Source organism: Limanda limanda, chromosome 8 (assembly GCF_963576545.1).
Source record: "Limanda limanda chromosome 8, fLimLim1.1, whole genome shotgun sequence".
NCBI lineage: Eukaryota > Metazoa > Chordata > Actinopteri > Pleuronectiformes > Pleuronectidae > Limanda > Limanda limanda.
The window spans coordinates 18,181,047-18,208,360 of NC_083643.1; the positions used below are offsets into that span (position 1 = coordinate 18,181,047).

At 42.8% G+C, this 27,314-nt stretch overlaps 1 protein-coding gene across 1 annotated transcript in view; it reads left to right on the top strand.

Annotated features, from left to right (window-relative positions):
- The first annotated feature begins 1,748 nt into the window (after nt 1-1,748).
- The window catches only part of reln (reelin), a 99,730-nt gene continuing 74,164 nt past the window's right edge, over nt 1,749-27,314 (top strand). Inside the window, exons 1-2 of the mRNA XM_061076671.1 lie at nt 1,749-2,215; nt 23,456-23,563. Coding sequence (XP_060932654.1) covers nt 1,963-2,215; nt 23,456-23,563 — 361 coding nt within the window. The 5' untranslated portion in view covers nt 1,749-1,962. The remainder of the gene's footprint in view (nt 2,216-23,455; nt 23,564-27,314) is intronic.

Here is a 27,314-nt window from a genome sequence, read left to right on the forward strand (position 1 = left end):
CAGCAGCTGTCCTGGCAGGTGAACTACACCGCTTGAGCCAAATATAAATCTTTTAAATACTTCTTCTGTGTCTGCAAGTGAAGACATGCAAGAAATACTATATGCATTTTATATGTGTTTATTTGTAAATAAGAGCCCACGTGCATTTTGCTGCTGTGTGCATCTGCTAGTGTGTGTGTGACTGGGTTTAGTTTGTGGAAGCATCTGGCCGTGCTGTCCTGGCTGTGTGCTCCTGCTGTGGGTCAGACAGGCTGCTAGAACACGATGCACGTGTGTGTGTGTGTGTGTGTGTGTGTGTGTGTGTGTGTGTGTGTGTGTGTGTGTGTGTGTGTGTGTGTGTGTGTGTGTGTGTGTGTGTGTGTGTGTGTGTGTGTGTGTGTGTGTGTGTGTGTGTGTGTGTGTGTGTGTGTGTGTGTGTGTGTGTGTCGCTCGCTGGCTTGTGACTGTTTACGGCTGTAATGGGCACTTAACCACACAGACCCAGCAGGCTGCTAAAGAGACCAGAAGAGATGCTCAGTGGCTTTAACAGCAAGTTCTGTGGATTCTCCTCTCCAGCCCGATAATTTATTTAATGTGACTTTTCTCTTTCAGCTTTGTACCCTGGACGATATTGTGTCGTTTTTAGTGTGTGTGTGTGGTGCACTTGGAAAATTAATATATTTGTTTCCACAAGGTCTGCAGAGGGAATAATCGAGGGGGTATTAGTGTATCCTCTACTCGCAGAGGAAGAATTGGATGAGCAGGGAAAGTCAGACATGGAGGTAGTACATGAATGAAAAGTCTGAGCTTTTTAAAGATGTTTTCCTGGATGAAAAAGGAGATAGTGAGACAGGAGGAGTGTGTACAGATTCCTAGAGAAATACTGATCCATCATTTAGTGAGCAGGAACTGGTGAGGGAGAAACAGCAGTGTTACAACTGGTGTGTTCAGTGTAGTGGTGGGTTAATCTAGAGCGGAGAGGTGGCGCTCTGACAAGGGGAAAAAGTTGGAGAATCTTGTGGAAAAGGAGATTCTGATGGAAAACCCATGAAAAAAAGCAACCGTAGACGAGAAGAAAAACAAATCTTAGTACCGCCGAAGACAAGAGGAGTAACTGAGAGGTCTGGATTTGGAAAAAGAGGGAGACGGAGATTGAAAGAGGGGAGGGGGACTGAGGGAGAGACCAGCAGAGAAGGAGGGGAGAAGAGGGAGGTGAAGAGATCGGAAGAGGGAGGGAGAGAGGAGGTGTGATAGTGGGTGGGAGAGGAGGAGACAGTCTGGTGGATGGGCAAAAAAAAGACAAAGGAGAGTGAAAAGGATCTGTCAGAGGGCTGGTTAGGGATGAAGAAACTAATAGATGCATTGAGATAAGACAGCCAAGGTCTCAGGAGAGGGATACAAGAGTGCACAGTGGAGTAACACAGTCATTTAGTGAGAGGTAAAGAGAAGGAGAGAAAAGAGAGAGGTGGAGGAAGAGATTTAGGAAAAAAAGCAGAGTGATAGACTGGCAGAGAGGGAGAGGAGGGTGGAGAGAAGAGCTGGATGAGAGAGAGAGGAGGGGAGGCCGTCTCGTAGAGCGCGTACAGCATGCGTGGAGCTGGTGTTAGAGCGAAAGACAGACTGAGAGAAGGGAAGGAGGGAGGGTGGGAGGAGAGACGGAAACAGAGGGAGGGGTGAGGTATTTAAGCGCCGGAGCAGGACAGCACAGCCGAAGCTCTGAACTCCCCTTGAGTGAGTGAAGGTAGGACAGGGAGAGGGAGCAGAACAACAGAGAGCTTACAGTTTTCCTCACAGCCAAGCCCACACACTCACACCCTTAAATTTCACACACACTCTCACGCACGCAAACACTTTTGGACTTTTGACTCATCTGTGGACTCCAAGAGCTTTTCCTTTGGGAACTCTACCTGTGCCGTCCTTGCTCTCACTCATCACTCTCCTCACCCCCATCCACCTCCTCAGCCCCTCGCCTGGTGAGGGGATATGGCCACGGCGCGGGCCTCTCTCGGGGGTGCCTTAGGCTGTGCTCTGCTGGCCCTCGTCTTGGGGAGCAGCAGCATGGATTTCGGGGCACCCCCTGCGAGCTTCTACCCACGTTTCAACCCCTTCTTCTTCCTGTGCACCCACCACGGGGAGCTGGAGGGAACCGGGGTGGCAGAAGGTGGGGAAGAGGTGCTGCTCACCCTCCAAATTACGGGCAGCCCCACTGCCTACACCCCTGGACAAGAGTACCAAGGTGAGCGCACCCCCAACTATGTCCACTTTATTTTTTGCTGCATGCTAAGAAGAATGGGATTTATTGTTTTTTGCAATTAATTTATTTGTAATTAAATCATGCAATTTTTAATTTCAGTGGTTGTAAAAATACAACTTAAATATTTTTTTGCCACTTTCCTTTTATGAAAGAAATTCATTTTCCTTGATGAATTCACAATTTTTTGTTCAAAATTTGTTTTTATGGATAATATGCATCAAAATAAATATATTAAGCCGTCAAACCAAGAATTACACACGCACTTCATTTTCTCCTGTTTTGTTTCACACGTGCTGCGGTGGGACTGTGCAGTTTGTGTGGGGCGGCTGTTGTTGAAAACCAGTATTTATGTAACTGTTATCAGTGTAGTGATGCTGAGTGGGACTCCTATTCAGTGCTGTGAGCAGCTTTGGTGTTTCACTGAGCTGTGGTCCTGGTGCTCCATGTGTAGGTGGCTTCTCCACGGGACTAAGAGCGAGATCCCTCCGACTGAATGGGAGTGAGAGTGTGAAAACTGCGTGTGCGAACGGACAAACGGTGCGCCACAGAAAGAGATCCTGTGACTGATGATTACAAATTTAAAAAGAGGAGACAGAGATAATTGCCTCCTTTCCAACACTGATGCGCTGGCACCTGGTCTTGGAAAATATATCTCCTCTGACCTCCCAAACTGTCTCCAGATTGCTAAGTCACTCACTGGCCACTTAACACTGGGGACAGTGACCCACTCAGGCCACCACAGAGCAACTAAGGTCACATTCCCATGCAGCTGTCCTGTTCTCCAAGAGTTTGATGTATAAACATTTTATTTATATTACAGATCTTATCTATCTTGCTAAATACACACATTTTGTGAACATTTCCTCTAGCTTCTTAATCCCATCTTTGTTGTTTTCTACCTAATTTGAAAAGATAAACAGGGGATGTACTGTATTACACTGTTCTTGTGCTGTTAACAACTGCCTCCAGTCTTCATGGCAAATAAACCCCTTGCTAAAAAGGATACGTGCTGCACTGTAATTGTATATATAGAGAAAAATGATACGAGGAGGCCAGGATAACAGCGCAGGAGAAGAGAGGAGTCTGGATGAAGCAGTATTATCCTCTGTCTGAAAACAACAGCCCGGATCAACCCTTCAGCCAAGTACCTTTTAACTGGGGCCGGGCTTGTAGGGAGAGCGGGTGAAGAGAGATTTGAATAACTAACTGGTGGATGGGAGGGATAGAGCGTAGGGAGAGGTTTAAATAATTAGCATTAGAAATGTGGTGGACTGGGAGGAGGGAGAGATTTAAATAGGGCCACGGCTGGGATCGGATGGTGTAGGGGGAGATTTAAATGACGATGAGAGGATTGAGCTGATAAGATACCAGCAGCGGGACTTGCACGGGAAAAAAAAAAAAGACAATGTTCCAAGCTGCTCACTTTTTTCTTCCTTCCGCTTTTTTGGCACATGATGATAGCAGCTCATTGTGAAATGTGTAGGGTTTTGACAGAGTTTGCTTGGGGATGTAAGGATGAATGGCAAGTGAGCGAGTGAAACGTGGCGGGCTGTTTGTGCGTAGCTGTGCACGCAGGAGTAATCCCAGTTTCCTGCATCTCCTCCACCTCTCTCTCATCCCTCAAACTTTAATGGTTACATCCATGTTAACATGTCCGTACCGCGGGCACAACCCAGCTCATTGTGACAGAAATTGGGTGGTTTGCGGGCTGTTCCATGTATTCGCCTACTTTGAAAACGATAAGAGACAAAGATAGAGAGAGGGAAAACGGTACATCTGGTGGTGATAGAAAGAAAAGGGCAAAGAGAGTATTGCAAAAATTCTCATTCATTTCAGTGAATTAACTTTTGTATTTCCGCATTCTTCATTTATTTGGTAAATTTTTTTTTTCCACCATCATTGCTTTTTATGTGCTCCCAGGGTTTTAGTTTAGGATTACATTTGGTTTAATCTACTAAAAGCAACGTGTGATCAAACCACTGAAAGACCTGCGTGTGGAAATGGTGGGCGGAAGATATTAGAGATGCTGGCCGTGTGGTCGAAGGGCTGAAAAGAAAACGGGAAAGAAAGAGCGCGAAGGAGAGAGGTTGTTTGTGGAGGAAGGGAAAGTTAGAAAAATAAGAGAGACTGATGATCCCTTATAAAAGAGACAGGACACAAGTGTCTCGAACAACCACCTCGGCTTTGGTTGCCGAGCACGAGGGAGATACTGCGTGGCCAGTTTGTCTGACAGTAATTGGGTTTTTGACCTGACCTCACTGCCTCTTACTTGGCTGTTGCTTTTGAGTGATATGACCGTGTGTGGGCAGCGTATCTGTGCCCTGTGTGTTTGTTGTTGATGTGATTGCTGTGTTAGCCTATCGGAATGAAATGACCGAGAGAGGTTGAGTTACTCTGTTTGAAATGTTTGAGAGGGTGGATGTATTGGCAGGGTCACGGTGGACCATATGAAAACAGAAATACTGAAGAGATAGCCGGAACTGCTGGGAAAGAGAAGGAGGAGAAGTGAAAAGATTTCTAGAGTTGTGCGTACTTGCGTTGAGTCTCTGGGGTCAATCCTTAGACCAGAGGAATGGAACCCAAGTGACTGACACACTGCCCACATACAGCCTTATCTTTCAGAGGACAGAACGAGAAGAGAAATGAAGCAAAGTCACTCTGGGATTTGAGGTCTGTCCTCTAAAAAAAAATCATGTGACTCATTTGAACTACTTTTGCTAAACTCAGGAAACAGTCCTTTTCTTATTTCTTCTTTTAACACTTTTGTAGGAATGTGATATGTTCTCCATACAGCAACCACATGTTTATAGGAAGCAACACCAGAATAAAAAACTCCAAAGCCCTGTTTGTAAAGAGTAAATCAAAGAGCGTTGTTTTTCATTCCTGTTGTTTCTTGCTCTCCTGCTTTGGAAACATTCCATGGTGATTTTCACAGATGAACAACCGTGTTCAAGGAGGGATGGTGACACAGCAGAGGTGCAACAAGAAGAGGCTCCAAACGGGCTGTTTTAGAATCAGAAGACACGAAGCAAGTTGGATTCAGATGCGAGTGTATCGGGGGACATGATTCTACGCAGTTAAACAGTCAGATTAGAAAGCACAATGGAAAAGATTGGTAGGGGAATGGAACGGCAGTGCTGTGTCCTCTGCAAGTCATTGGAGAATAGCTTGAAATTGAGGTGCATGAGCAGAAATGGGGCCAGTGAGATTGATTAAGTTTCTTTGTGTGTCAAGGAATTTATAACATTTCTTTCTGGCGAGTTCACCCCACTTGGTAATGATGAAAGCTACAGTTGTGTTTATCATGCCGGTGGTTTTCATGCGGAGCACATGTTTGGATAGAACATGCTGTTTTGTCTGGTGTCAATTAGTCTGTTATTTTTGTGCTTGTATTGACAGAATTTGCATTTGCAGATGAGCTTTTATACATTTCAGTTTAAAGCACTGAATGAGCCATTCATACAAGTCCCTTCTGAGGCCAGCAGGTTCAAATTGGTAGCGTAGCTCTCCCTCGCACCATATTCATTGTCCACACAATTGTACACGATTGAAAAAAAATATATATTTAATAGTTTTCAGCAGTTTGTCTCCACCAAACTACCACAATAGAAAACAGGAGGCAAAACAGAGGTACAGGAGAAAGGGACAGAGGCTAAAACAAGAGGGCTGCTTAGAGAACTATGTGACAGTACAGGCTGAAATGACCATTGGCTATCTGTCAATTTCTACTGCGGTCCCTGGAACTGGGGAAATATTTGATGCGTGCAAATTATTGATGACAAATTAGAGACTTTATAAGGTTCAAGGAGATTTGGACATTGCCACTAAATGACATTTTTAATGGGAACTCTGAGATAAATTCATCCCCATAAAATGCCATCAGCTCTTCCCATGATAACCTATCAGATTAGACATTGCACATCGCTAGAGGAGCTCTCCTGCCAGCCTCCAGAAACAACTCAATGTGCTTCACAGTGGGAAAAGCCCTTTATCTATCTGCAAAATTGATTACTTTTCGTGGTTCTGGGATTTTTTTTTACTGATTTTGCCATTCACTGGTGCCTGTAGAACAACAAGTCAGTTATGTTGAAGTGAAGGTCATCGACTCAAGGCCCCAGAAAGGCTGTAGAAAAGCAGATGTTATCTTTCCATACACCGGGTCGTGTCAGTGAAGCCTCAGCGGGTCTTCATGGAAACACAGGGCGGATCCCTAAGTCTTTACAAAAGGTGCCCGCAACTGTCTTTGTCTTAAGTTTGAATGCCAAGATGGCATCAATCTGCTGTGGGTATTATGCAGCCTGTTGGATGTTATCATCACCTTCTGCACCACTTAACCTCTGAGGGGACCAATAAAGGTCTGCTTCCTGACCTCTGACCACTTCTTGTCAGTGCTGCCATGCTTGGAGCTCTGTTCTTACAGAGTGATTAGATTTGGCTGGTGTCTTTACTCGTCCTGTCCAACAGCCATGTGCTCCTTATGTGTCTTTTCAACTTACATTTACTTTAAAAAGAAGCAGTAAAACTCTTAGTATTTCTTACGGTGCAGCAAGCATTGGTCAGTGAACCATCAAAAGACTGGCCTAGTTTTTATGCAGACATCCCGTTTAGGGGAGCAGGGACACTGAAAGTACGAGTGAGGAAAGAGTAGAGGGGATAGGGGCTAATGGTTTAATAGGGCTCTCTTGTGAGCCAGGGAAAAGCAACATGCGGACTGCACTAGCACTTTCAAATGGTCCAAATCTGTGCATTCATTAGCTTCCCAGCTCTTCAGCCTCTCTGCCTCCTGCTGCTTTGTCTGAATAGGTCACTTCACTGAGTAGAGGGAAGTGTGTCAAGTGTAGTACTGTTTGCAAGGGCTTGCTGGGTGTGTTTGGATGTTCTGTCTTTGTGGACGTTGAATGATGAACCATTTAAAGAGCATTGTATTCACCGAGATATGCCAGTTTCCTTTATACAAGGGAGCAATGAGAAATGAGAATGGATATTCATCGGGAATCTTCCCTTTGTCACACATGCACGCTTGGCCATGCACACAGCACTCAGCTCTTAGTGGGTGATCCATCATGACATAGAGACAGGTCAGATGTTACGCTGGCTAAACACGAATGTCCTGATCAGCAGGCTATTACGATCATTCGTGTCAATGTTACAACAGGATATGGCATGATAACATGAACATGGTTGGTATTTTCCGCCTTTCAGGTATTAAATGCCTCTGTCAAGTTCACAGGAACATACTTTTGCTATTATAGCATACTATGACAATGTCATGATGGTATATCAAATGGGTGGCGACAGATATATTTGTTGTTGGTTCTTTTGATATCTCCTCAAAGAATCTGTGAGTTCCAGCAACTCAGGAGGATTTGAAGACAGGATAGTTGAGATGGGCCGGATGCTGCATCTACAGAAAATTGATTCCCTGCGTCAGAGCACAGCAAATCAACTCAGATAACAGTGACATTGTTAGCTTTTGCCAGGCTGGTGCCACCCTGATGGCAGCATGGGACCAGGTGTGGTAGAAAAAGCTAAAATTGAAGGCAGTGAGTGGACCCATGCCAGGCAGCAGTGTGTGCCTGTGCCAGCCTGATCTGGGCATGTGGCAAAGAGCTTTTACAATTTTTATTTTCAATTTCCTCAAGGGGTTCATTTTCTAGCCAAAACAAGAATGCTCTTAACAGGCAAATGTGAGCAGTGTTTTTGGTAACTTTCATGAGTGGGTAGACGAGTGAGCATAAGTATTTTCAGGATGTTGGAGTGTGTGCTTGCCTGTTGGGGGTTTGCCTGATTTGGAGTGCCCGCTGTTGGTAATACAAGCGGGGGGGAGAGCAGATGCTAGACTCTCATTTGCCCTATTGCTAGCTGTTTTTACCATGTGTGCCTTTTCAGGTGTCCGGAGGGTTAAGTTGTAGATAGGACAGACTGAACTCCAGGCACAACTTTAGCAACATGTAAACCACCAAGACATATTTTCTTTTCTTTTTTCTGTACCTAAAGCAAAAAAACAATTGGTTGTGTTCTTGTTGTTACTCTATTTGCTGTTGTTACTGAAGAATAAGCACGATGAGCAATGCTGTATTTCAGTCAACGTGAATAAATCAGTGTGGTAAACCATTTAGGGAAGTACAACAGCTCACAGACGTACACTACAAGTCCTACGGGTGAGACACTGTGTTAGATTTCTAACAGAAAACACAAGGGACACACCCATCCAGAGTCTGTTTAAATATTTTTTATTGCCACATTATAGCCTCCTCCCTCTTCTTTTGCCTCGGCCTCTTTACTTTTATTTAACAAGCAGGTTGAATCAATGTTTTGAACTTGTCAGAAATCTCCATCAGCAGATCTTCGTGTGACATGTCTATGCAAACTCATGCTAATGTTCCCAACCCAATCAACCTCGTAACAATGAGCCAGTGTTCATTGTCCTTAAGGAGTACCAAGTGGCTCTAAGCCGGATTTTGAAAAGTGATGGATCCTTTTAAATTCTCTTTTTCCCTGCTTCCCATCCTTCCTGCTGGACGTGTTGTTCTCATGGGGTGGTTTCCCAGCCGCCGTTGATTGGCGTGTCAGCTTTGCCGATGGCCTCTTCCTTCTAGAGAATGGAGCTCCTGTTGGAGGACTGTGTACCTCCTCCTCCTTCTTCTCCTCCTCTTGCTCTGGATCCTCCTACTGGCGGCTTCATTGAGAGAGCTGTAATCCCTGCTCGGGGCCCAGTGTGTCGTCTGTGCTGATAGCATTCAGAGGGCCTTGTAGCGCTCCAGTGGACCCACTACAGAGGAGGCGGCGTGGTGCAACTGGCTGGGTGCTGGGCACACAGCGCGTGGCACAGGCGGATTAGCTCCAGCCCTACCCCCCATTCAGCCCCGGCCTCTTTCAAACAACCAGACCCTCTCTGTTCAGAGACACAGCAGGCTGGCAGAGGCAGATTACACGTCCACACACACACACACACACAAACTCACACATATTTCTGCCGAAAGTGACAGCATGGTTGAGGGGGTTGGTGTTTACAGGGCCCCTGATGCTCTGTTGTGAAATCCCACATTTATAACCTCATACCTCCAGCCCCCACAGGTCCATGTGTCATCGTGAGCTCTGACTCAGGGTTAGCACATTCACAGAGATTCTCCCAATAGACGACAAGAAAGATTACATACATATATTAATTATATACATTTTCCTGCTTTTGGGGTTTATCAAATTCAGCAAGATTTATGAAATACAAGCATAAATAGTTATCCTTTTTGAAATGGTGCATCAACTTATTCAGTGAAATATTAGATACACTTTAAGGTGGACCCAGTGGACCAGAGTATTTTACACCACAGCAGATCAGGTTTTTGATTTGACCTCTTTTGGTTATGTTAGACAACAGCAAGAGACTTCACCTTTCTGCCTCAATACACTCCATAGTCACTGACTGGTTCCAATGATAGTAAAAACATTCTTCTCTCAAAGATCGATCTCTGTCCTCAGTCAAACTATTGCAGCAAAAATAAATAACAAAAACATGAAGCAGAGAATGTGTTTGTCACCTGGTGCTCAGAAATGAGACACCTCGACTTTGACCACAGCCACCTCTGGAGATGGCTAAATCTTGTTTAGTACCTCTGCCAAGGAGGTTATGTTTTCATCTACTATTGTTTGTCTGCTTGTTAGCAGGATTACACAAATCGACTCGACAGATCACCACAAAAGTTGGAAGAAAGGGACTTTTATGAGTCAGGGAACCCATTACATTTTTGTTTGGATCTGTATCAAGGGGCGGATCCAAAGTTTTTTCTTTGACTTTGTTTTATTATGAAAAATAAGGCATTTCTGTTTCAAAGATATCTCTCTGGATCTTGATGAAAACATGGCCAATGCCAATACAGCCAGAATAGCGCAGATCACTTTGTCTAAATAAAAACAGTTCGTTGTCTTTGTCTGTTGATGATGTGTTGATGACTCAACACATTTGTTTACATGCAGACGTTATATCATGACAGCAGAGGAAATGGAGTGATGCAGTCATTTAATGATCCCATCCTTCCAGTGCAAGCAAAGGTCTGAGGTAGAGGTTAAGACAGAGAAAAGCTGGGATGAGAGAGTGGTGATGGATGCACTATTAATTACACCAATGAGTGCATTCTTACCAAGCTGAGCTGGTGTGATTAAGACTAGATGTCAAGGGAAATGTTCCCCATTGATCCACTACCAGTAGAGACCATCTAGTCTTTCATTACTGCGACCAGCTTGTTAATTAGAAATCAATCTTTCCATTCTGTACTCTGCAGCCCCCTCCACACCACTGTGCTACTCCTTTTTCTACACAAACATTCATCCCTAAGGGCCATGGAAGCACATCAGGCTTTGAGTAATGTCAGTACTTTTTCACCTAGTTGGCCATAATCTGAGGCCCAATATCCTGCCTTCCTCTCCAGCTCCCAGGACATTAGCCAGACTGTAGGATTGCTTTCAAACTGAGGACTGAATTCAAATTTATGAGTCGATCAACATTCGCTGTCTGTTATCTGTGACTGTACAGTTTTATATTTTAAGGATCAAATCTCTATCCTCAAATTAAACTCAGTTACATCAGTTGATTTGTTTTAATATGGAATGAAAAATCTGGATCTGTTGTTGATCTGTTGACCCATCATGTGATTATCTAATGTATTACTCCTCTGAGTGAAAATGAAAGTGTCTGTAAAAAAATGAAAGCAACTAAAAAACTGTTTTACATGAATGTTTTTAAATCTCTTAAATTATAGAGTGGAAAAAAGGACAGCAATGATGTAAATGTTGTGTAAGTGAGAATGAGAGTGGACAGTAAAAGAGATGCTGAAAAGAGCTCTCAGAGTGGACTTGTAAATTGAACCACTCTGTAAAGAGTTATTATTATATCTGTGAATGGGGCAACATGGTCGGAGCTGCTGTCAGCCTTGAATTCCGGGGACAGCTAGAGCCAGCATGTGTGTGTCTGTGTGCACATATACATGTTCATACAATAATGTCTGTGAATAGCCAGAGCAGATGTCTGGGTTTGCAAAAGGGAGATGTCCAGATGTTTCAGGACAGTAAGCATTCTCAACTAGGTACAGATGTGATTATGTTACAGGGAGTAATTTACAGACTAATGTTGTCTGTCACTTTTGGGAAAAAATCTAATTTGAACAAGGGTAAACTATCGCAAAAGTTGTTAAAATAAATTCAAGTCTAATTCATGGACCAGAAATGCAAATTGAGAAACGTATTGATGAGTATACCAAAGTATTGGTAGTCTTGTCGATTTGCTGTTGTACCACTCAGGTCTCACTTTCGTGGAAAGCTAGCAGAACAGTACTCAGACTTGCAATCATTGTAAGCAGGGAAGTGCTTTTTTTATTTTAACAGTGTCTTTGTTGGTCATTATGTTTATGAGGAAAAATACTTTCAGCCTGCTACACATGCCAAGAACCCTGGGTGTGCCAGCTTACAGGCCGGGGTACATTTATATTGATTTGATATAAAACTGATTTGATGGTTGGATTAACTGGAGGGACCTTTGCTGTCAGTCGCCTGCTCCAAACATTACAACAAATGTGTTGCTGATGATCCAATTGGAATATTAAGTAGTTTTTTGGGCCTATAGGTTATGGTTTGTGTTGGCCATGTTTCCTTTTATCTGATCAGCGGGGAGAAACACTCAGCTATAAGAGCACCCACAGACAGTAAAATAAATTGGGGTCTATGATGAAACTACTTCAAATGGTTGATTCCCACTGAATTAATTCAATATACGGCGCTAACAGGGGTGCACGTGCATAAGCACGAAGGTCACTCATGCACTACAGATTCCAAATGACAGGTACACAGACTGAAGAGTGAAAGTTCCTGCATCAAAGAAGAACTGCATTGCTTTGAGGTTTGAATATCTGCGTGGACAGTAAAATTGAGGTTATGGACCATAGGGCAAGTTTGCGTGAGCGAGCACTTGTCAACTTGTAAAGATCTCATATGTTATTATGAACAGTATTAAAACATTTGTGGTTCTTTTTGAAACTCTGGCCGGACAAATTGGAATGGTGAGCCACAACAATCTAGATAATCAATGGGAAGCACTGGGTTTGATGCACTTTTAGAGTGGGAATTTTAAATTCCAACAGGCTATTTACGTTAAAATGTCTATTTTCTCCTATATTGGAATGAATGTTTTTTTAATAAAGAAACTGATGGCTGTAGGATCTAATGACATAATAGCACTATTGACAGCAGCCCCTAGAAGCCACAATTGTATTATGATAATAAGCCTTGTTGAATATCCATATGTACACTGTACAATTGCTGACCAGCATAAAGTGAGCACCATGTCTTTTGCTGTTCACGAATTTCAAGCTGTTCAAAAGTCCAGGTTGATGGTCTGATAAAATGTGCAGTTTGATGTGTCAGCCCATGAGGACGGCTAAGATGAGGGCAGGTGCACCTGGTGCTAACATACTTACTTATTCTCTTTCATGTCATGAGCCCGACTGGGCTTCGAATATTCAATGTTTGAGAAGCAGGAATGGTAATTCAGCAAAAAAGACTCTTTTTTTAAATATATTTTTTAATTTCATCAAGAAAATTAGGTACTTACTTTTTTATGCCATTTTATCTGATGGAAATAATTCAACAGAAACACTGTAAGTCATTTGAATAAAACATAGACTGAATAGCTCCAAGACACTGACATTTATTAAGTTTAGTCCATTCATCTCCTTTAATATGAGGAGAGGTACATGTTGTGCATTCACAACGACAGCCTGTCTCACAGCTCAGAAGTAGGACAAGAGTCCTCTACACTTAATTCATTTAAAAGCTGCTTCTCCTGCCCTGTACGCCTGCCATTTCTACAGTGACTATTAATTCCTCTCTGGTTTCGACCACTTGACACTTAACATACATTACTGTTTATCAGGTTATTAAATGCCAAAATTTGAGGGTTTCAAGGTCAATAATTTTTGCAATAGTGACAGAAAGAACCTACTTTAGAAAGCAGGGATCATACTTTTGTACGATCAGCAATTGTTTAAAGACAGCAAAATGTTGTTGCTCTTTTGATTGGTATGACATTATTCAGTGATTACGATTGAGTAGTATCTATGGCTCAAAGCGTGAATCAGAACCTTGCGTTGCTACAGTTTATCTTTGATTGAAGTATGAGCGTGCGATCTTGACAGAACAGAGGTGTAATGACAGAGGTTATTTGGTGGTCACTGTCACATATTACATTGCATATTATGGCCAATGGGAACATTTTACAAAACATTTGTGCAGAGACAACATTGGCCATAATGATGCAGACCTCTATGATTAAGTTGTTGTTGACTTGGCCAATTAAGTGGTGTGTTCCTAAAGTGGCTTCCCTGCAGTTATTGTGAAGAACATTACTCATCGTCTCTCTCTCTGCTATCTTAAAGAGCTGCTTTCTTTTAGTTCAAAATTATGTGGGTATGATCAGGGCCGGCCCTGGCAATGTTGGCGCCCTAGGCGGGATTTCAGAATGGCGCCCCCCCAACATACACACGCAAATTGTCATGCATCCCCAAGAACTTTTGGACTGTATACAGATGCACACACAGGCAGACAAAATTCTAAGCTATAAAAAATAATAAAAATATATAATAAAAATATAAAAAGTCTGAAATCAGCTGTACTGACAGCATATCATGTCATGTCGACAAAAATAAACATTAATGATGTCCACAATTGGGGTGATTCTACCTCTATATTGTTCTTTCTTCTCCTCCCCTACTTTGCTGCGCTTTCTGAATCGTGCACCTGATAATTTAATCCTTTTTTGACTCATCTTCAACTCTTACCACAGTCTAACACCAGGTCGGTACCAGGCCGCACAGAAAGAATAAACATTTTACATGTTATCTGTTTTATCTATTATCTGGTAATTTTTCAAAATAAAACCGTTTTATTTTGAAAAATTACCGGATTCTCTAAGTTATGACTCTTGCTTTATGCATGTCAAGACGCTTGTCTCGGTCACATCACTTTTTCGCTGAACACAAACCAGCACGGTATTTGTCGGACCCATTTGTCAACAAACCAGGTGAATCCAGCATGTCTGGTTAAGAAGAAGATCAGCTGCTGGAGATTGCAAATGACGGCGGCCTTAAAAATATAAACAACTCTGCCGGTGTCCTGGATTAAAGTCACGGCAGATTACCCTGAGATCGCCACAACAGCACTAACAACTCTGTTGCCATTTACGACATCATAACTGTAGTGACATGACATCGGTGGAATTATTTTTAATTAACGAATTAATGTTTATCTTAAATAACAAAGCAACCTCTCCAAAGCGCACAGAAGCGCGTCGTGTGCGTAATGGAGTTTTGGGATCCGTTCGTCTCCGTCTTGCTTGTAACTTACCACGCAATAATTAATTTGAGGCCGCATATTAACAATTCGTTAATTTCGTTAAATTAATAAAAAAATCTACCGATGTCACCAGAGTCCGTACATTAAATGCTGGTTACCGCTAAAAGTAGTGGAATTACAGTAACTCGTTACACTCCAAACACTGGGATTAAGTACATAATTGAAGATGGGGACATTTTTATCATGTGGCGGCAATAAACAGGGAAATTAAACTCCAGGAGAACAGCGGAGAAATCGAAAGTATGGGGTGTATATTTAATCATGTATATAATATATCACTTATGTTATATCGTTTGAAATATATCAATTTTCAATGTGTTTTCCGGCCCGATTTGCTCGCAGCGAGCGAAAAAAATAGAACAGACCCCGAAACCATCGCTGCAGATCGCGAGCGGCCGCGGCGCTGCCCGCAGCTTCCCGGCACGACGCTGACGGTGCGAACAGCCCAATTATTTAACATGGGCGCGGAAAGGAAGCGGACAGCTTTCGCGGTGCTTCTATCTCCGGTGCGTCCCCGGGTTTAGAAGATGATGTTGTGATGTGAATGTATTGGTTTATATTGCATGTGTCACGTCATGATAAATCAGTCCCTTGTGCCGCCCTCTCGGCATTTTGCGCCCTAGGCAACCGCCTACTTCGCCTATGCCAGGAGCCGCCCCTGGGTATGATGGTTGTTAAAGGGATGTAAATATCTTGATAGGTAGGTTGCAGTGGTTAGAAAGGATGTGACTCTTTTGATGCTGCTCTTCCTAGTCCGAATTTTCAAGGCCTTGTTTTGACAAATCCAGATCATGATTCACTTCGCTGTGAAGTAGTATGTGGTCGGCTGAGGGGGGTTCTGGGAGGTCGGGGACAGACCAGCTGTGGCGCAGGACGTAGAGGTCATATGGGCTAAGTAGCCTTGTGTCCCTGAGGCAATGAGTCTATATAGGCTGTGGCTGACAGCTCAGCCTTCATTGCTTCCTTCCTGGTTCCTGTCAGGGCAGCACCCACTAGAGCAGGTGAAATGGAAGGGGGGGTTTTTAACTCAGCAAAACTACGACAAGTGTTGTCATTTTTATTATGTTTACTGTCACAGCTGGTTTACTGGTTGACTATATATGCCCGAGTGGGTGTTCATGTTTCCATAGGAATAGGTTAGCATGGGATGAGTTCACATCCATCCATATATGTGCTGTTATGGTGTGTGCTAGTGGCTGTGGGTTGTGTGTTTCCTTGTGTAAGATGCTGTGGTTTGAGCATGACAATAGTTTTTGAGGCAGCCTAGTGTTTTTTTACATTCCTTGAATTTTCTCTCGGGAAGGCTGTTGCAACTTTTCTCCCGTAACCTGTGCTAGTTATTATATTACAAGGTTCATGGTTCTCTTGTTAAACACTTTGACTTTTGATGAAGAATTAGCATGTTCAGTATTGATAAGTGATGGGACTGCTTTGCTTGTCATGGCTAGTTGGCTGAAGCTTTTTCTTTGTCTGCACACATGGATGAACACATGGTGTTGATCATAAGGACAACTCACACTCCAGTCCTGGCAGTCACCAAGCGACAGAGGGAAAGAATCATGGCGTTCCTGAACCCTATTACAATATAACCTTTTTACTGTAACCACCAATTATGTATCTGATGTTGAGTGCGATTCCTTTAATGTTGAAAGTTCTGTAAAACATACACTTATAAGGTTGGTTCAGTTAATGTTTAAGCATGATTCCGTCCCGCTGCGATAGGTCTCTGATTATTGTATCAAGCTGTCCTTTGTTCTTAAAACCTGCAGTGCTTCCTTACCCCGTCTCCTCTCATACTATCAACTCTTCTTCAAAACCGATCAAGACAAAGTCCAAATAACTGAACTGTAGCTGATCAAAACCCATTTAGTGTCTCACAACAGAGATCAGTACTTAGCTGGGTTGTGCATGCTGTTTGAGGCTCAATGATCCTATGAATAATGTTGAAAGACCTGAGAGATGATTTTCTATCAAAGCCAATCTCAGGTAAAGAGAATAGCCTTTGAGTTGTCACAGGGTGATGTGCTTCCTCTGAAACAGGCAATGTTCCATTAGAAACTAGGAAAAAATGTTCTGTCATGACTGATTTTGCCCTGTTGATTAGCTGTAGAGGTTGTGTCCTTCTCACAAGTCAAAGTTCAACCTTTTGCCACATAGTTAAGAACAACGTATATATATAAATATTAGGGCTGGGCAAGTTAACTCGTTTCAATAATTAATCGAGTTAACTCATCACTTGAGTTAACTCGATTAATTATTTTATCTCGCATTAACTCAGGTTTGATTATTTATTGTTTTATTGTGAAAGTCAGGCTTTTATTTTGTGAAAGTCTGTTGCTGACTGCTGCAGAACAGGAAAAAAGAAAAGAATTGGCGGATAAACAATCGAGTTAACTCATCACTTGAGTTAACTCGATTAAAACGAGTTAACTTGCCCAGCCCTAATAAATATGTACATATTTATTGAGTATATAATTTGCAGATTATATGTATGTGTGTGTTCCTAGAGTACTGATTTAAAAAAACATTCAAATCTTATACTCTGGAGACTCAAGAATAGAAAAACTGAGGCTTCTGTTAGAATAATTCATACACCTGTGCTTGCTCGTGTTCAAGCATGTGACACAGGCCTATATGGTTGTAAACAGACACACATACACTATCGTATAAAAGCGGCACAATGAAGTGTGATTTTGAAGCAGATTATGTGTGAGGAACAGGATGCTTGTGATAGAACTGCCTCTTCACTCCTGTTTTTCTCCACGGCTGTCGGAAGGGTGAAGCCAAGTTGGACAGGCAGGAAGGCTTCAGCTCCACTTCTGAGTAGAACCTCAACAAAGCAAAGTGGACCAAGATCAATAAAAGGCTGCACGTTATAATCTCTGGTAGCAATAAAAAAAACTGTAAAGTTGTTTTAAGAGGTCAATTTAGCTCGTTTGCAAAACATGGTGGAGATGTTGTAGATAAGCAGACCTGTAGAAGCTCAGTGGCTCATAGGTTGTCTGTGATCTAGTGTTTCACAGCAGCAGATGGCAGTGCCAGCAGGCCAGGATGGTGCCAGAAGGTTACGCAATGGAATGATTCCTCTAAGACCTGACTGGTACACCGCATGACACATGTGCAGAAACACACTTCCCACACCATCTTCTGAAACTGTGGAGAAGCATCCATACTTACGTGATTCTGTATGTCTGTCTTCAAAATCTTGAACTTGTCAGTCTAAAGGACTGATCCTTTCTTTCTCGTACCAGTAGAAACTGGGCCTGATCTTGTATGGCGTCATGCTGATGACTGACAGTTTGAACCATTCAGGAAGCTCAGAGTGAAGCGGCACCCCGGCACTGGCATGACCGCGGAAACAGATGGAATTATAGCTTCCCCCTGGTCTGGCCTTCATTTCCTGGTCCTCTCTGGGGCATGTGTGTGTCTGCCAGTGGGATATGGGTCAGATGGTTGGTTATCTTTATCCAGATTGTTGCCAGGAAAACCTCCATTCATTTGGAAACAAAAAGGGCATCCTCCTGGTTCACTGGGAGAAAAAAATGGGGAATTCATTCATGATATGTTCTGTAACAGTTTTCCTTTTCTTGTCTTCTACAAATTATTTCAGCCACTATGTAGCTTGTTGTTACTCATGTGGTACAGGGCTGACAATTATATTTTCTGTCTTTGGTTTTTACCTGAGTGTTACTAAGTCCAATCTGGTTAGAACCTCATCTCTTTCCAGGTTTAAGTACTTCATGTTTTTCTGAGGAGTAATGTGTAGGTGTGGGGAGGTCAGGTGGGTGTGTTGGTACACAAAGAGCAGAAAGAAACTGTTCAGGCCATGCCAACCACACAGCGACTTCAAAGCAAGTAGAGTAAGCTTCTCCGTAAATCAGGTCTTCTATTAGAGCGTACAGACTTCCTGTCCAGCTCCCGCCTTAATCCCTCACCACGCTGTTTTCTAAGAATGAGCTCATGACACCAAGCTTTGCCAACCACAGTGTCGACTGTGCTTCGCTACACTATAAGAAGACATTACTGTTGCTTTTAGGATGCCACTGGGCCCAATTTTTCTGGTCCCTAACATGATTACTGAAGCGGCACACAGTGAGCCATTCACATTAGTTTAGAATTTCCAACATGAGCAGCACTTTGGTCTGTTTTTCACAGTTCCATATGCTTGGTCCTTATTCTTGAGGAACTGGCCAAAATACATCCATCAATCATCAACCCTACCCTTACTGCTGTTATTATAAACAAAGGATTGACAGATTCTCAGTCTGACCATTGGTACATTAATTTCCCAAGGCAACAGCACACATCTTTGGGACTAGTTTAAAATGTACTCAAGTATCTTATAAAAATTGAATTCTTTCTATACCTTTTTTTGTGCTGTGTTGACGATACGTTTACAGCATTTGTGCGTTCACGTAATACCTTAATGCAGTCAGAAAAAGTCTGAAATATTAAGGCTAATATTAGGAGATGTTGAGACAAAATAAGGAATACAGTGTTCTGCAGATAAATAAACTGGCATAGAAAATATTTTGTAAGATAGAGTAGATTTTATTTTTGCAGAATAGTTTGTCACACAACATTAATTTTCCATTATTGATCAGTCCTCACTTGGTGTATTCTGCATGTGATTGAGATCTGAGTGACCTTTGCATTGTGTTTGTGAGTGTGTGTTTTGTTGCACTGTGAGTTGAGTGTGGTGCCTTAACATTACTCCTGGTGGATCCAGAGAAGTGAAGAAAGCCCCCGGCCCATCAATAGTTGAGTAGGAGCACGGTTATGTGTGTCTGTAATGAGGCATACCACATCGCATCATTAATATTACATGCTGGCTTGGGGCCAAGGGATGTGCTCTGTGGTGTGTACAAGTATAAAGTAGGAGCAGTTGTATGTGGGTATGAGCGCTCTGCATACAGTGTAATGACTGTTTTGTAATACTTAAGTGTAGGTTTACTTCCCGGAAGTCCGGTTTGCGTAATAGATTAATTTGCTGTAAGGTTTATTAGACAGCATAATAAATACTCTGCAGCTGTTTATAATACTCACACACAGAACTTTACAACTCTGGAAAGTTATCAAGTAGCAACTTTGGAGTGTGGACATTACAAAGCAATCCTACTGGCCCTGCTAGATGATGTTGTGTTGTGGAAATACTTCAATCATTGTTTGGCCCAAGACACTCACTTTAGCACCCCCCTGTTCTAATGGACAGCCTCCATTCAACATTCTCTATCTCTAAACTGGCAAACAAATACTGTGATTTATCGCCACACAATTAAAGTATTTATTTGTGTAACACTTTGATTTAGAAACCAGATATACTGTATTATATCCAGAATTAGAGATATTCAGATTGTAATTTATTTGTTTTAGAAAAGCCTGTAATGCACTTTATGTAGCTTTATCTTACAACTGCAATTCATCTTAGATGTTCCATATTGAAACCGTTACTCTGTACTGTGTTGCAACAAGAAAAAACAAAAAATTCAGTCCAGATGTTTGCATCAATAATGCGAAACAAACACCTGGTTTGTCTACACAACTGAACAAATCACACAAAAGTGCACATAAGTACACACACAAAATTCGTTCATGTGTTGGATGAGAGTGTTGGTGATAAAAGTTCACCCCCATTCCCGCCTCGTCCCCCTCGGCCAAGTGAACGGTTCTCAGAAATGAGGTATAGATCAGAATGTTAAGGTCTAGCATCAAAGGCTGCCAGCCTCGTCCTTTAGAGATGTGTGTGGGTGTGCGTTTTTGAGTGTGAGTGTGAAAGAGAGTATGTGTGTGCGTTTGTGTGAAGTACCCCCACAGGTGATTGGATCTCATCTCATCTGATCTCACCTGATTGGCTCATTCGTCTGATGCGTTCCACAGGCGAGTGAGAAAAGGGTGTTAGAGGCATGTCTAAATAATTTAAATCTTTCATTTGTATTGATCAGGTAGCGCAGCTCTCCATGGGCTACTCAACTTCTCCCCATCTCTATCCTTCTTCGCCCCCATTCTTGTTTTTTTTTCTTCTAACATTATAACCTTGTGCCCCCAGCTTTGCTTCCTCTACAGTCTTTCTCCCCTCGACCTCTACATCAAACAGAGTTCAGGTACACTGCTGCGAGGGAGCAGAAAACGCATGAGAAGGGAGTCAATAGGGAAAGTGAAGGAGAGAGCATTTCTTTAAAACCATGATTTCTCAAATAGGGGTGAGGCTGAGCAAGAAATGTGTAAGCGGTGGATAAAGAGAGACATAGCGTGGTGAAAGCAGCAAAAACATCTTTTTTGTGTGTGAGTAGCTCACTGGCAAGTGTCTATGTGGCTTAAAGGAGTCTGTGTAACCTTGGTGATGCAGGTCAGTGGAAATGCAGAAATGAGCGTATTGTGTGTACTGAGGGTGTTGAAGCTCAGTCCAACATAGTGCATTAAACCCAGTCCATTACTCCATTAAATACTGCATCATGCCTTGGCCTTGGATCAATACAACATAATGTAAACACTGATAGCATGTCTCACCACACTCTAGATTGGACTGCTTGAGTCGGTAATGCATGCTGTCAAACGGAAATGTCACAAAAGATAAGCACACATATACACAAAATGAACATGATAATTGCTTGTTTGAATGAGAAGGATTTTTTATCTTATTTCCCCTGCGTTCTGTGGGTATTGCGGAGAAAGAGATGCACTGCAACATGGATAGAATATGATAATACTTCTGTTGCCAAGCAAAATATCTCTTTCCCACAATACGGCTTCGTGTACACACTGTACACACCGATATCATTTGGCAGTATCCTTCGGTTGATGAGAAAAGGAGAACACAGGGCAGTTACTTGTTGCTCAAAGCATTTTTTAAGAGCCATTCATACAAAAGAGAAATATCTGCACACAAATTACATTTTGTATTGCGCTCTCTAATGATAGGTATATATTTCAATCGCAGGAGGTTTTGAATAGGCCAAATTGTATACAGCTTTCTTTTCATCCATTATCTATTATAGCAGTAAATTACATTCTTCTTTGTCAATGAATGCTCTTTGTGTATGTATTCATGCTGTAGTGGAGCATGTGAAATACAGTGTTAGAGCATCAGCAACATTTTTGTATTAATCTGTGACAGTTGAGGAGAGGAGGAAACGTCTGGTTATAATAAAGACAGTTGTGGGATGAGTTATTGTGGCTTTGATATAGAGGCGAGCTGGGCTGAACTCTGCTATTAAGACAGGGTGTAGCACATCCAATTTAAACACAAACAATACCCACACACACACACACAAGCTGGGCGCCTTGTGTGAGTGTGTTAATGTAGTCACCCAGACAGACAGACAGACAGAGCTGAGAGACTGGGCCACACAGGAGTCTGCTCTGCCCAGATTCCCACATCGAAACACACCAAGCCCAGAGGAATGAACGCCCCAAGCCCAAACTGACATGTAGCTATTGTTACTAAAAACACACCAGCGCCGCGGGTGTCTCCTGCTTTTCCCTGTTCAGTTTCCCCCCTTAAAAAACAGGGGGATTCCAGGTCAGGAAATAACAATGCCTCCATCTTTCCCAAGTGCAAAGGATTTTAACCTCAATGTAAAAAATGTTTTTTTTGGTGTGTTCTCCTCTGAGCCGCAGAATGTTCCCCCGTGCTCTGATCTGTCTGGCTGGAAGCAGTCCAGTGCCTCGTCTCTTTTTTCCTCCAGTGATGTATCGGGCTCTGTGGTCCCGTCACTCAGGGTCTTTGTTTACTGGGCGGATCGATAGTGGACTCGCTGGTGGATAGACTAAAACTATAGATCTGTAAAGGTAGATAATAGAGGAGTAGTTTTCTCGTCTCCTGCTTGTTTGTGTTGACCTGTGACAAGTCGAGGCTTAGTGAGGCTATCAGGGTTACAGCCAATTAGCTCATCACTCCCCTTTAATATGATTGTCAATAAGAACAGGCTTTGATTGAAGCTCTGTAATTTGTTAAGGTTGAGTTAGATTCCATTCTGGTGCTGTTTGCTGTGAGACCGACACTAAGGAGACGTGAACATGCTGTTTTCTTGTTGGTTCAATTACTTTAAACATGACTTGAGCCCCCTGTTAAGCAGGTTTTCTTATTCGGTGTGTGTATGTCTGTGAGGCGTTGTTGCTGTTGCTTTAACACCTGCCTGCACATCTGTGCTCTCTCCTCTGCTCCCTCCTGCGGGCATTTGGTGTCATCAGCTTCCCAGTTAATGGTCACTTTATATTTCTGTCTGTTACCACCTGAGCTTTAAGCTCATTAGCAGCAGGCAGGAGGTTAGGGATCTGGATATGTCATGTGTGTGTTTACACTTCCAGACTTCCTGTCCACACGCATGTATATCACACATGCACGTGAACATAACTAAGTATTTGCGATCTCTGACAACTAATCAGCTAACCAAGTACAACATTTGTTTATATTCCCATCCTCTTGTGAGTTATGAGTAAAGGGTGGCTAAAACATTAGCCGTTGATATATAACATTTAGCACTTTGGCCTCACAGCAAGATGGTTACCAGTGAGAGGAGTTTGCATGTTCCCCTGTGCTTGAGTGGGTTTTCTCCGGTACCAAAGACATGCAGATTTTAAAACTGACCATAGGAATGAGAATAGCTGTTTGTCTCTATATGTGAGCCCTGTCATATGCTGGCGAGCTGTCCAGGTGTACCCTGTCTCTTGCCCAATTATGTCAGCTGGCTCCAGCTCCCTTCATTACCCTCAAAAGGATAATCAGTATAGATAATGGTTGGAGGTTTTATTTGAGGGTTATTTGACATAATCATGTCAGATTCTATTCCAATGTTAACCATTCTCCTTTCTCCCTTTCTTCAGTAACCGTCTCTACCAGTGTATCATTTGATGGTCTGCTGGTGACTGGCCTCTACACCTCCACACCCGTCCAGTCAGCTCCCATCCCGGCTCCAGCCGCCTTCGGCTTTGGTAAGTCTTCATAAGATAACACTGTAAATTTGGCTTCCTCACCCATTCTACTTGTGCCAATAAAAGCTCTGCGCCGCCTCGGCCCTCATAGCACAAACAAACCATCAGATCCTGTAAATCGTATCTCAGTGCTGGGAGTATGGTGTATCACAGCAAGCACAGCCCAGCGCAGTGATCCACATCCGTTCCCAGAATGAGTATTAGACCACTTCCTCGCTCCCATTGTGACAGCCCATGATGGATGAGGAGTTGGGGATGATGTGACCATGAGTTCTGCCAGATGGGTTTTCATTGATGTTTGAGAGAAGAGAAACAGAAAACTGGAGGTTAGATGAGGTGAGGACGTTGGAGAGCAAAGCAGAGAATATAAGTAAGGGCCTTAGAGAGACAAAACTAAACTTCCAGTAACAAAGAGCAACTTATTAATAGTCAAAGGTTCAGCGGGGTGGAGTGGTGCAGTTGAATAGCACAGGCATTTAATTTACCAAAAACATATTTGCTTCTTATTACAATAATGAAAGTTTTCTATGAAAACAATTCAGGAAATGATTGTGTAATTCAATTTTGGTCGTTTATTAAAAACGCAGATCCTTTATGACATTAATATTGTAGTTGTTGAACCCAGATTTTTGTTTATATTATCAGCATTCCAGCATTAGCATCCATTTGGACTGTCTGCATGTGTTGCTGTGTTATTAATTTGTTTAGTCTCAAAATTGTTTTGACAAGTGCATAATAATTAAGACAGCAGAGGCAACTAGAATAAAGTTAAGTGTTTGAAGATTTTTAAACTTGGATGAAGTGATGGCGGATGGAATCCCTGTGTGACGGAGTGGGGGTTCTCCAGGGTCAATGAACCAGCCATAAAGAAGTCCTCAGAGAACAGGGCCACTGGCCCAAAACTGCTGCACAGCGGGCTCACTTATTCTGACTAACTCCACTGTTCCTAAGATGCTGACTTCACCCCAGCCAGGGCAGCTCTTCACTCTTGGCAGCACTGTTTACTGGGGAGGCGTCCAAGCAAGGATTGCATCACCTTTGCTTCACTCTCATTAATTTGAAAAGTTTTAAAGGAAGGGCTGCACAGACCGATAGGCAGCAGCCTGTGGGACTGTGGGTCTCTGCATGGCATGTGAGTGCAAAGCCTTCCGTTACAGTATGTGTAGCCCGCTAAGCAGAAATGCTGTCCAGGTTTCACAGAGCAGTTACTCAGTCTCTCCTCAGCTGAAGAGCACTCTCTACTGTGTAAGGCCCCAAGAACACACAAATAATGTTTTCATGAAGAAGAAACAGAAGGATGCTGTCTTACTGCCACCATAGTCCCACTGTCCAAATTGCTATTTGATTTCTTCTTCATTTAATTAATCTGCACATCCTGCGCAACGGGACTGTTCCATAGGCTCAGTCAAGGAAGCAGAAATGATTCGTTCACTTCCCTACTGGGTCTTCGGGTACGAGTCTTTGGATCATTTATCACGTGACCTGCATTGGCTCAGTAGAGGAGCGCTGGAGCTGGAGCAAGGGGCGTTCACTGTCTCCCGGAGAAATGAACACTGTGTGTTTTTAGTATAGAAAGACGTGAATTATATTCGTTCACAAGTCATAATGACTGGTTTTGTTATTTACACTTACAGTTTACTGCAGATCATATTTTTTTACATAAACCTATTAATTACAGTACAACATTACAGTTTGTATGGTTTGAAATTGTCATTTATTATCATACTGGCATTTAATTATCACAGCAAACAATTACACTGCACTAAACTGTAAGTGTTAATGTAAAGTGAAAATAACAAAACCAGTCTGTATGACTTGTGAACGAATATAATTAACGTCTTTCTATACTAAAAACACAAGAGTGTTCATTTTCTCCGGGAGACAGTGAACGCCCCTCGCTCCAGCTCCAGCGCTCCTCTACTGAGCCAATGCAGGTCACGTGATAAATGATCCAAAGACTCGTACCCGAAGACCCAGCAGGGAAGTGAACGAATCATTTCTGCTTCCTTGACTGAGCCTATGGAACAGTCCCGATGCGCGGCCACAAGAAAATTAACGAATCTCTCATTGAGAGGACTCGTTACTCCCGAGTCCTTGTAAGGATTCGTTCATAGTGAACGAATCGTTCACGACCGACACATCACTAGTACTGACATACTACTTCAGTTGGTACCCTTAATAGTACTGAGTTTGGTACCCAACCCCGCTGGGACTGATATCACACACAAGTGTGTACAAATTTAATTGAATTCAAGGGGACTGTTCGGCCTTGGCGAAGGTATGCGCTCTACTGAGTGCCATTTTTGTTTTTGCTGGGTTGTTGTTGGAGAAGTAAGAGACAGATGGACATGAGGGAGTATGAATGGTTAAAATCAGAGAGAAATTAAGACAGGATTGACAGATAAAGGCAGGGAGTTGTGGAGACAGAGAGGTTAGTGTTTGTACACTGTGCCGGGGTGTCTGGCGGTTGGTGTGGTCAGAGCTGTGGTAGCAAGCAGACAGGATGACTGCATGCCAGCCTCTGAAGAGAGAATTCCCCATTCCCTTCTGTGTCACCCTTCACTGCTTTTTTATGGGAAAAATCATAAAACCAGTGCATGTACATGTCCACACATTCAAATACAAATGCTGTATCACTTGTCCTCTTCTTTCCATTGTCTCGTGTGTGTTTCCTGTTTTGGTCAGACTTACACAAACTCATACACAAACACCATGATGCGGAGACAGAACTTAGAATTTTACTAGATTCCCTACGAATAACAATGCACTTCACAATACTTCTGTAGTAAAAATGTGACGCTTTGAGGGACCGACTTTTTTTTACTATGTCGTCAAAACTCAACACCCACTCATTGTCGAATTAGCTGAAATGCAATGGGGCAATTTTTGCGGTAGTAAGGGTAGTCGGAGGAATGCTGTAGTTTTGACTCCTGGGCTGAGCTGCTCCTCCGGCTGCCCAAGGTTCATTCCTCCTGTGCCTGAAGGCAGTAGATCCCCCATTACAGGGTAGCTTACCTCAAACCTTTATTACGCTGTAATTACTTATGACTAGCGCAGAACCAGGCAAAAAGGAGCTAAAAACAATGTTATGTTTGGGCGCCGCGTCCACATGAAGGAAAGAGAATGCAGGAGTGTAAATTGAGTGTGGTTTATAAAAATGTGCCCGTGTGCCTGATAAATATGTCTGGCTGAGGCACAGCTGCAGCACTTATTCTATTTTAACGTGCCAGGGACTCGCAGAAAAGCCTCAACATTTCAATTTAGTCTTTACCTCGTCACAATATATAGTTAATGGACAAGGTAGAGTGTGCAAAGTGATTCGTTTTGTTCTATTAGGTAGTACAGTTTGACAACCAAATTAGTCATTAGAGACCTTTGCAGCTTGTTTTACAGTGAAACAAACTCTCTGTTTGTCAGTGTGTGTGTCACATGTGCGTAGAGGTCGTGTCTACACACATAACAAGCGTCTGGACTGACTCAGCTGCTGGAGAATTCCAAATGCTTCGAGTTTTTCCCTAGTTTGACTTTTATTCCATTAAGAGCTCTTTTCTTTCCGTTCCAGCCCGTTTGCCTTCTGAAAAAGAACTCACACCACGTTCAAACTGATGTCTGCAAAGATATTCTGATGAAAAAGATGCCCTGCATACGTTATCGTGATCTTGATTTATTTGTTTTGGGAAGAACAAAGAACTGTTAACATTTGCAGCAACGATGAAGTGATGTATTGGGCCGCAAGAGCCAGGAGGGAAAG